Here is an 11,057-nt window from a genome sequence, read left to right as displayed (position 1 = left end):
CCACCCAATTCAGACCAAAATACACAGAGTGTATTTCTGAATTTCTGAAGAAGGGTCCCAACCCAACTTTCCTGCACCTCTGATGCTGCCTGGCCTGCTGTGTTCCTCCAGGTCCACACTATGTTGTGTCTTACTCAGAGTGATAGTTTCTTCCTCACAGTACTTGGATAATACACAGTAAAGAAAAATCTGGCTTTGGTATCCAATTTGCTTTCAGCATCGTTTTATTTCTTGTTTAAAAGGGATTTATGAGTTTGGTACCTGATGCATCTCTATCACAGGTACCAAACATTCTGTGTGGGGAACCACCTACACTACTTGTGAGCGCACATTGCTTGATCCTTATTCTATGGAATTAAATGTTTGAACGATGCAATGTAAAACATATCAAAGCTGTGCCAATCCAACAATTTGGAGTTTATTCAAATTACATTAATCCATTATCAGTCCCTTAAAAATTCCTATGAACATTTTCCTGTGTTACATACATCAATGCAGTGACATCTTTTAGATGTTTTCTCTTCATGGCCAATGTGTTCACTTGAAAATTTTTAAATATTCATGTCACAGCAAGCTGAGGGTAGAAAAAGGCACTAAACATTCTCAGAAATAACTTGATTAAAAAACCCAGAAGGGTATTCTTCTTAGGCTGCAAATGAAGATCTCAGAAGCAATGGTAATTGATGTGTTTTGGTTTTGCTTTCTTGGTTTGCTCGCTGTGAGAATCCCTCAATCTCTCTCCCTATTTATTCCAGAACCCTCTCCCCATCCCCCTCTCTGATGAAGGGTCTACGCCCGAAATGTCAGCTTTTGTGCTCCTGAGATGCTGCTTGGCCTGCTGTGTTCATCCAGCTTCACGCTTTGTTATCTCCCTATGTCCCTGATTTCTTGGGTCAGTACTCAATCAAGGAGATGTGCCCACAGTAGATTTCCCATTTCATAAAACTCATTACGGAACAAATGCCCTAATCATTAATTACTGTGTGCTTTCAAACCAGGAGCCACATGACCCCAGGAACAAAAACAGAAGTTGCTGGAAAAGCTCAGCAAATCTGTGAAGAAAAAAATCAGAGTTAAGGTTTTGGGTCCGGTGACTCTTCCTCAGAGCCCATTCTGACTAGTGATCAGTCAGTATCTGGGGTGGGGCAGTGGGATGGAGCAGGCTCTGGTTGGTGGGAGGGATGTCAATCTGCAGTTTCCAACTAGTCATCATGGAGGGTCTTGAATTTATACAGAGATTGCCCAGTGTGTGTGCTCTACCATCGAAACCCTTGTCATCAAACTTTGCCAGATGGTAGTTTGCTACCAGATGGCAGATCCAAAATGCCCTTGTAACCAGGGCCACTTTTAACTGGACTAATGAGGAGTGACCACACATGATGTGTGGACTTTGAGAGCCAGACTTGAGCACTTCCTTGTGACCATGGATGGTGTGGGTGTGTGCAGAGGCTGTGTCACCCAGATTCACTTTAGAAAATTATGCTATACATCGACATGTTCACATTCATTGAGGGTTTACATTACACTACAGTTGGCCACAATTCTGTTCGGTTGATTATCTTTTTATCAGAAGGGAAGGAAAAATGCATGCAGACACCGAACAAATTGAGATGGAGGGGAGAGGAAAAGTGCAAGGAGACTAACAAAACAAGGGATGACATGATGAATGGCAGTGCTGAGGATTAGAAGGACCTTGATTTGCACGTCTATAGATCCTTGTAGGCAGCAGGGCAAGTAGAGAAGCTGGTTAAGAAGGCCATGTGCGATCCTTGCCTTTATCAGTCAAGGCATTGAATACAAGAGGTAGGAGGTTATGATGGGGCTGTGTAGGACATTGGTTCGACTATAGCTGAAGTATTATGTGCAGTTCTGGTTGCCACATTATAGCAAATATGTGATTGCATGAGAGAGAGTGGATTGGAGTTTAATTTCTGGCATGGCCACGATGGACTGAAGGGCCTCTTTTCATGTAATACTCTGACTTATGACTGGTTAAAGTAAGGAGGCTCATAGTAGTTTCAAGGAAGGGATGAGTTATAAATGTATTATGTTTACTCTCTGGCACATTATTAGTTTTCTTATTTTTCTGCATTGTCGCTGTATCACACTTATACACTATGGAGAGGAATAAATTATTCAACTGAATGACAAACCAGAAGGTGAGCTTTGCAAATTGGGATGCCATTTCTAGCTGCGTATATTCACTACGGTTCACCGTGTTTGAGTTGCTCAATGGAAACAGAAGGTGTTTGTTCGTTTCTTCTATAATGACCACAAGCCACATGTTGTCTTACCCAAATCCAGCAACTGGTTTATCCAAAAATAAACTTATTTCCTGGGCTGTGCTTGACGACTAAAGAAAAGGATTTATTTAATGGGCCAACTTATCAAATAGCACAGAAATAATACTGGTATGATACGAGTATCAGATCTGTGCGATGAGAATGGGTGTTTGGTTGGTATAGCACAACTCCATTTGGAAAAAAACACTCCAGTGTCAGTGTAACCCTGCCTAAAATCTGGCCAATACTGATGCCAAATGTCACTTTGTTGTTTTAAGATTGCTATCCTTGTAAAGGTTTGTTCATTCTCACAATGCTTTTTACAGTGAGGAAATCTGAAACCAGGAAACCTTGTTCAATCATTTTTCAGTGGTAGAAGACAAAGGGAAAATCCTTTAATTGTTTTCTTCTTGCATTCAAATCTGAGCTTTATCTGTGAAAATGTCAGGCCTTTAATCAGGTCTGTCTGCAAAATGTCTTGTTACTGGTCCTTCTAGTTTTAGGAGGAGCAAGCACAAATGGGGCACCAGTTACTAATTTTATGTTTATTTATTTTTCGCAAGTGCTGATTATTTCACATCAGTAGAAACACAGTTCTGTTAAAAAAGTGAATCGTCAATGGCAAATTCCAGATATGTAATTATCATTATGGGAACCAGGAGATGGCCCATGGTAAAACTTAAACAAGTGATAAACTTGAAGATTAACCTGATTTTTGAACATTAATCTTCATTGTTTGTAAAATCATTTTGAGACAGACCCAAATTAATTTTCTATTTCTAAGGTAATGCCATTTGCACACCGATGAAGGGTCTAGGCCCGAAACGTGAGCTTTTCTGCTCCCAAGATGCTCCTTGGCCTGCTGTGTTCATCCAGCTCCACACTTTGTTACCCTGCTATTTGCACACTTCTGTTTTCCATTAACAAATGCTTACCTACATTGCGAAATATATACACTAAATATTGTGAAAAATTCTGAAGAACCAACTGCTAATAGTTCGCATAATTACGATCAATTTTGCATTTATATAGCGCTGTTTTAACCTCAAACATTGCTAGATGCTACGCAGAGTGTAATAGGTTAAAATGTGACATTAATTCATACAACTGTATCTGGAACTGATGCAACATCTATGACACATTTAAACTGTCATTTAGCAGGGGCAAGTCTATTACTGAATGCGTTACTGTCATAACTATTACATAAATAGTGTAAAGGTAGCATTTATGACTCTTGCACAGAGCAACTATGACTGAAATTACAGCAGGCAGACGCCACTGACTGACATCACCAGACTCTCAGGTTACACAATAATTGTCCAACAGTGCACATATTTCTGAACAATGAGGGACAGGAAAAGACCATTCAGCCCATCTAGCCTTTTTCACATTAGCCTGTGAGTGCATGTAAGTAAACATAGAAACATTCAGCAGGAATAGACCATTCAGTCCTTTGAGCTTGCTCTGCCATTCAGTATGATCATTGGCTGATTATCTAACTCAGTGTCCTTTTCCTGTTTTCTCCACATACCTCATAATCCTTTTAGCCCAAATAACTATAGGTAAATCTCTTAAGAAAACATTCAACGCTTTGTCCTCCACCACTTTCTGTGGCGAAGAATTGCACAGGCTCACCGCTGTCTAGGTTGAAACCACTCTCCTTATCTCAGCCCTAAATGGCCCACTCCAGATCTTTAGACTGAATCCAGGCTCTTGATGTAGACTCCCAAAGAAACCGTTAATTGAGATTTCTAGCAATCTGGTGTCTGTTTGAATTTGGCATCCTTTCCAATAGGAATATAGGAACAGGAGTAGGCCATTCAGCTCCTTGAACCTCTTCCCCCGTTCAATGAAATCATGGCTGATCTGTTGGCTGATTCAATACACCTGCCTTTGGCCCATAACCCTTAATAATCACTTTGCTAAACCAAAGTTTATCTGTTTCAGATTCAAAATGAATTAGTGATCCAGCATCAACTGCCATTTACAGAAGAGAGTTCCACTTCTCTACCACTCTGTGTGAGAAGTGCTTCCTAATGTCCCTCCTGAATGGTCTGCCCTGATGTTTGGACAATGTCCCATAGTTTTAGAATCTTTAGTTTATCTTTATTTATAGAACAGCCTCAGTTCTGACAAAGAGTCACTGGACTCAAACCATTAACTGTTTTTCTCTTAACAGAAGCTGCCAGACCTCCTGCTCTTCTCCAGCACTCTTTTTATCCCAGATTTCCAGCACATGCAGTTCTTTGTGTTTAGCTTAGCCTGTAGCAGAGGTCAGCTATCCATTGGGAAAGCAACCACCTTCTGACATTAAACCATAGTGTAGCCTTGTGCAACTTAACACTAATCTAATCATTCCCTAATCAATTTAGTTACAATTGCACAATCTATTCCCTTCATTTATCTGATTAAACTTGATCAAATCACTTCTGATCCATGCTTTATTGAAATATAAAGTTCGAGCTCTTTGATCTATTTTGATAACTAAAATGATTCAAACTTGGAGTACATCTAATGGCTGCCTCATGTTTATGATAAGCATTGCAACTGCTGACATAATATATCATCAGCATTTTTTAAAAAATAACTTGCATTCATATAGACCCATTGACCATCGGACATCCCAAACAGTTTACAGTCAATTAAGTACTTTTGAAATATAGTCACTGTTTAATACAGTAAATATAGCAGCTAATTTGTGAACAGCAAATAGTAATGACCAAATCATCTGTTTCTGAGATATTGATTGAGGGATAAATGTTGATGAGGATACTCTGTGTAGTTTTCTGTGATATAGTGCCTTGTGATCAAATACAGCCAGTTAAAGTGTCAGGTGGAACCTTAGTTGCACATCTTGCCTGAAAGATAACAACAGTGCAGCACTCCAGCAGTACTGCTCTGCAGGATCGTTCTTTCCTTTTGCATTGAAGTCTCTAAAGTGGGACTTGAAGCCATGACGTTCTGATTCAAAAGTGAGTGGTGTGAAATAATGCACAACGAACATTATAGTTTTTATATGCTCATTATAAATAAGGAGGTATGTCTAGAGATGAAATGTTATGACTATTTATATGCAATTGCAAAATCTGTAATAACTGCCTTTGAAAAAGGCTCAAATATTTGAACTAGATTTAGAAAAGATGACAGCTTGAACTCCATTACCTGGATAGAGGGCACGGCTGATCATCCCGGGCATTATAATGAAAATCATAGGCAACATTTTGAGATAGCTTGCCAGTATTGAGCCACCCTTTGCATGGCTCAGATTCTTTGCAGATAGTGACCGTTGCACAATTACCTGAGAAATCAAAAGTATTTTCCATTGATTAACTTACTGCTAGGAACAGATTAATGCCATTAAGCTCTTTAAACCTGCTGTGCCATTCAATGTAATCATGGTTTATCCGCATTTTCGCTCCATCTACCCATCCCTGATCCATCCATCTGTGTCCCTTAATACTGGGACAGGATGCTCTTCAGAGGGTCAGTGTAAACTCGAAGGGCCAAATGACCTCTTTCCACACTGTAGGGATTCTGATTGAGATTTCTCTTTTAAAAGTTTACTATTAAAAATGTTTTCTTTATGAAAGTAAATAATGGGGGGTGTGGCTAAATCATTTTGCATTTCTAAGTGTAAAAGAGAACTCTTGAAAACAGAATATCATCCAAAAGCTGGTGATGTTAGATTTGCTTAGCAAGTTGTCATTTTTAGAGGAAGAAATAACAGGGCACAACTTGACTGACAGGAGTAAAAGCTAAAATAAACTGAAGAAAGTCTATTCATGTTAATTGGAACTTGGCTACTCCCTGAATTGACTAGGTTTGTTTGTGGAGTAGGTGTACCTGGGAAAGCAAACTAAAATGCACAGATATCAAACCACCTTGTTTCACATCAATATAATAACATGTTGAAAACAAATTTCAAATTAGATAAACAGCAAACCCAACGAACTTGCCTCTCAGTCTATCTGACTAACTCATTCAAATGTTTCTTCTTTGTTACAGAGGGAGAGATACACAGCCCCAACAAAGTCAGCAGCTGCTTTAATTCGGTCGACTGTAGATACTCGGACTTTTCAACCCCTCCACCCTGTTTCAAGCAGCCCTGATTTGAGCCAAAGTAGAAGACCAATGCTCAAGCTCAGTGGCCTCCAAAATGCAATGGTGCCACACAATAATTCCCAAAAGGCCGTACCGCGCCGGTCAGTGACAACATTCCTTGAACAGAAGGGTCTGGGCAGACCGGATTTGACAGTGGGTCTGGGTGTGACTGAGTCCAGAAAGTACAGTAACTGCAACAAATCCAGTGGAATCTCCATGGATTCAGACATTTCTTCAATGAGCACAACCACTCCTTTGGGTCTCTCCGTCTCCAAATTAACAACGCAAAAGAACTTGAAGGCAAAGTTGCCAGTTAACAGAGTTGCACAAATGACAGAGTCCACACCCAAAGCATTGACTGAGTGACCCATTGAAGCATAGTAAATTCAATAAATGCCTTCTGAATTAAGCAATTAAACTGTGCTCTTTGGACAAATCTAAGTATTTAACATAGACCCTGCATTTTGGATTGTGTATATTTTTTAAAAAAATGAAAAATATGAATGTAAGATAAAATATGTTTACATTACCTGATCTGTGCACCAATACCATGTCGCCAGGATGCTCAATCCAAAGATCATGCCAGTCCATGGGAGATCTCCAGTCACTGGATCTCTGAATAGATGCATGGCATCTGCCCTGGGGAGATGGCACGTTGTATTGGGAATAATCTTTGTTGGAACTGCCTTTAGGTATACACTTTCCAGGTTGTGGTACCCTCCAATCTTGTTAAAAGCTACAAGAATATTGTAAATAAGAGTTTTTAAAAATACATTTAAAAACTATCATGCCAGTCCAGCTGCTATAATTAATGGTCTTGCTGATTTTTATCTGTGCAACCTATAGATATATTTCAGGATTTGGTGCAGTAGCCAGTTGAGCTCCTGTATCTTGTATTAGGAGAATGCTCTGTGCAATAAATCTATTCTTTCAAAATAGTAATGTGAATGAGTGGCATGGACAATCTATCTCTACTTTGAAGTTTTAGTTACAAAGAATTGTCTCTGAAGCCTTCATATATTTATCCCAGATATCTCATTCTTCGTTTGGTTAGCCCTTGATTGATTGGAAAATTTGATCTTAGGTAATAGAGAAGGTTGAGAAAGAATGTTTTCAGATCTGGCCTTCCTCTTCACCTCTTGGAAGTGACCTCCTCTTTTTTGGAGCATTAGAATAAGATGTTCTCCATCATTAGTTGCTCTTGAAGCACTCCAGTCCATGTGTTTTAGGTATATTCACACTGCTATTGGGAAGGAAGCTCCCAGAACAGTGAAGGGACAGTGATCCAAATTCCTCGTTATGATTATGAGTAATTTTGAGGAGACTTGCTGATGATGGTGTCCTAATGTGCTTTCTGCCCATGTTCTTCCAGGTGGTAAAGGTCACTGGTTTGGAAGATACTACCAAAGGAGCCTCTGCAAATTGCCTGCACTATTCTACCTGCAAGGTTATTCTAAACATTGACCACACTAAATATTCACAGATCTTCGAGTGGAGACTTTTCTGATTAGTTCTTTCCTAAATGGTTACCCTTGTCCTGAGATTATAATGCCAAGTGTTCAGCTCTCCAACCAAGCAAAACAGTCTCTCGATATCTACTTTCTCATTCTTCTAAACTCTGTAATAAATCTACTGGATGACTCTTCACAAGACAACTCTCTCATCTCATGAATCAGTCTAGCGAACCTTTGTTGCAACCTCTCGAGGCAGGTATGTTCTTCCTTGAGATCTTATACACAGGAGTGGTCTCAATAAAGCCATGTTTGCATTAAGTCTTACTTACTCTTCTTCTGCACTTTTTGTTTATTCCTACAATCTGTAATGTTGGTCTTTTTATTTCTTTACTTTTCTAATTTTTTTTCCCTAATATCTTGTACTAAACAAACTGTATCTACATACTTGGTACCTTAGATGGTGCCATAATAGTAACTTGTAAACTTGTCACTGTACTTACTTGAGTACATCTGACAATAAAGCTAATTCAATTCAACCCTCTTTTAATAAATGTTAACAACACCATTCCCTATTTGCATATTGCACCTACATATTTATCAGTTGCCTACAAGGAAAACTCAGCAGGAAAACTAGCATTTTTCTAAGATTTTCTCATAATCCAAAATCCTGACACAACTGATCAGCCTCCTGTCTCTTCACTGCCACCAATGTTTGGATGCCTGTTTTCGCTTCTTGCAACTGAAACTGGATGTACTGTTCAAAATGAAGTCTATCCAAGTACTAACAAAGTGCTAAAGTAACTCATGAGGTCTGGCATCTTTTGAATCAGAGTCTCATTCAATTTAATTTTTAGCTATTTCAACATTGTACTTGAGGAAGACCCTCATGATCAGAGAATTTGGCTTTCATTGGCAGAGGAATTGAGTTTAAGAGCCGCGTGATTATGCTCAAACTCTAAAACCCTGGTTAGACCACACTGGGAATATTGTGTTCGGTTCTGGTTGCCTTATTATAGGAAGGATGTGGAAGCTTTAGAGAGGGTGCAGAGGAGATTTACCAGGATGCTGCCTGGACTGCAGAGCAGGTCATTTGAGGAAAGGTTGAGGGCGTTAGGGCTTTTCTCATTGGAGCGAAGAAGGATCAGAGGTGACTTGATAGAGGTGTAAAAGATGATGAGAGGCACAGATACAGTGAATAGCCAGAGACTTTCTCCTAGGGCAGAAATGACTATTACAAGGGGGCATAACTTTAAGGTGATTGGAGGAAGGTATAGGGGAGTTTTCAGAGGTTGGTCCTTCTCAGAGAGAGTGGTGGGTGCGTCGAATGTGCTGCCAGCAATGGTGGTGGAGTCAGATACATTAGGAACATTTAAGCGACTCTTTGATAGGCACATGGATGATAGTAAAATATAGGGTATTATATCTTGAATTTGGAGTCTAATGATGACATTAAACCATTGTCAATTGCTGGAAAAACCCATCTGATTCCTTAGTATCTTTTATGGAAGGAAACTGCCATCCTTACCTGGTCTGGCCTGTGTGTAATTCCAGATTGTCAGCAATGTGCTTGACACTCAACTGCCCTTTGGGCAATGAGGGGTCTACTGGTTAATATTAAGTAATAAATGCTGGTCTGGCCAGTGACATCTACATCCTGGCAATAAGTTTAAAAAAAAAGCAGCAGCCATGCACCCAATGAAGCCAGTGAAAAAATGACTCAGGATCCGCGTGGTGAATCACACAAGCAGTACCTGCAATGGTTAGTATCACAGTTCCAATGATCATGATGACTGTCTGGAGTGTGTCTGTGTAGATAACAGCAGCCAGGCCACCTGAAACCAGAGTAGAAAGGGACAATATAAGAAATCAACTTGTTCACTTTTTTATCATCCCATGCCATGACACAATTTTTTTCCATTGAATCAAGCAGACGGAATGTTGCAGTCATAAAGCACCCAGCTTCTTTCACGTTGCAATTGCCAGAATTCTACGATAAATACATTGATCAGGGATCATGGAGATGACAAGCACATTTTAGATTTATGAATATTATCGACACAAGAGGGCAAGAATTAACATGCTTTCTTGAAAAATCAACAAAAGTAACCTACAACTAGGCAGGCAATGGGAACGGCAGATGCTGGAGAATCCGAGATAACAAAGTGTGGATCTGGATGAACACAGCAGGCCAAGCAGCATCTTAGGAGCCCAAAAGCTGATGTTTCGGGCTCAGACCCTTCGTCAGAAAAAGGATGATAAAGGGTCTAGGCCCGGAACATTAGCTTTTGTGCTCCTAAGATGCTGCTTGGCCTGCTGTGTTCATCCAGCTCCACACTTTGTTAACTAGGCGGGCAGTGTCTAATTATGATTCAGCAGAGACCACATTTCAAAACTGCTCCATTGGATTCAAAGCCTTAGTTCATGAACGGTGTTATATAAATGCACATCTTTCAGAAGAAGGAAGAAAGAATTTGGAAATGGTTTAGGGCTGATGACAACTGAGTGATATTTTACCCTTCTGAAATTGACAATGCAAGTGCTAACTGTGGCATATGCAATGGTAATGGGTAATGTTTCAAAGAGACTCCATCTGCTGGGTCCTACTGGCCAAACAATGCAATGGCCACCTCTGAAAAATACACAAGAATGTGAGTACTGTAACCTGAAAATACTTCAAAGTCAAGAGCGCAGAACGCTGAAAGATTCAACGTGTTCAGACAATGTATTGTACCTTTAAAGTTAAAGTATGGTATTCTTCTTTGTGTTTATCTTAGAACCATTAAACACAAAAGGAGACTATTATGCCTGTGTCACCTCAAGAGCCATTCAATTGGTCCTCATTGCCCAGTACTCTTTTTGCATGGCCTTCCCAATTGTTTTCTTCTCAATAAACATCCATAACATCTGGCAAATAGGATAATAGTTTCTGAGTAACAGGAAATAAACAATAAACTGAGGACTTTTTTTATCAGCCAAATTAAATCAGGCCTTTTCAAGTGAGAAAATCAGAACAAGAACCCACTCCTGCACACCTATGTGAAGGGCTAACAGGTTGGCCAAGCAGACAATGCTATAGCGGATAGCCATAATTACTGGTGAATGTTTGCATTTTCCTCCCAAGTTATTAAGTGTTGACATGAAGCACACCCAAATCCTGTGATAACAGAAGCAGCCACAGAATCAAGCTCTTTTGACTGTGCAAATTGCTTTTCCCCAAAAT

The 11,057-nt window shown here is 39.8% G+C and overlaps 2 protein-coding genes across 4 annotated transcripts in view; one reads left to right on the top strand and one right to left on the bottom strand.

Moving 5' to 3' along the window:
• LOC125462494 (protein FAM83G-like) overlaps nucleotides 1-7,314 on the top strand; it is a 33,407-nt gene extending 26,093 nt beyond the window's left edge. Inside the window, exon 5 of the mRNA XM_048552578.2 lies at nucleotides 6,288-7,314. Coding sequence (XP_048408535.2) covers nucleotides 6,288-6,749 — 462 coding nt within the window. The 3' untranslated portion in view covers nucleotides 6,750-7,314. The remainder of the gene's footprint in view (nucleotides 1-6,287) is intronic.
• The window catches only part of LOC125462495 (sodium/mannose cotransporter SLC5A10), a 123,275-nt gene that overhangs the window by 60,409 nt on the left and 51,809 nt on the right, over nucleotides 1-11,057 (bottom strand). For all 3 annotated transcript variants that reach the window (XM_048552579.2, XM_048552581.2, XM_059654090.1), the window contains 3 exons: nucleotides 9,589-9,669; nucleotides 6,914-7,119; nucleotides 5,445-5,580 (listed from right to left, as the gene is read on the bottom strand). In XM_048552579.2, coding sequence (XP_048408536.1) covers nucleotides 5,445-5,580; nucleotides 6,914-7,119; nucleotides 9,589-9,669 — 423 coding nt within the window. The remainder of the gene's footprint in view (nucleotides 1-5,444; nucleotides 5,581-6,913; nucleotides 7,120-9,588; nucleotides 9,670-11,057) is intronic.

The sequence above is a fragment of the Stegostoma tigrinum genome, chromosome 23 (genome assembly GCF_030684315.1).
Source record: "Stegostoma tigrinum isolate sSteTig4 chromosome 23, sSteTig4.hap1, whole genome shotgun sequence".
Taxonomy (NCBI): Eukaryota; Metazoa; Chordata; class Chondrichthyes; order Orectolobiformes; family Stegostomatidae; genus Stegostoma; species Stegostoma tigrinum.
This window is presented reverse-complemented; position numbering and strand designations above follow the sequence as displayed.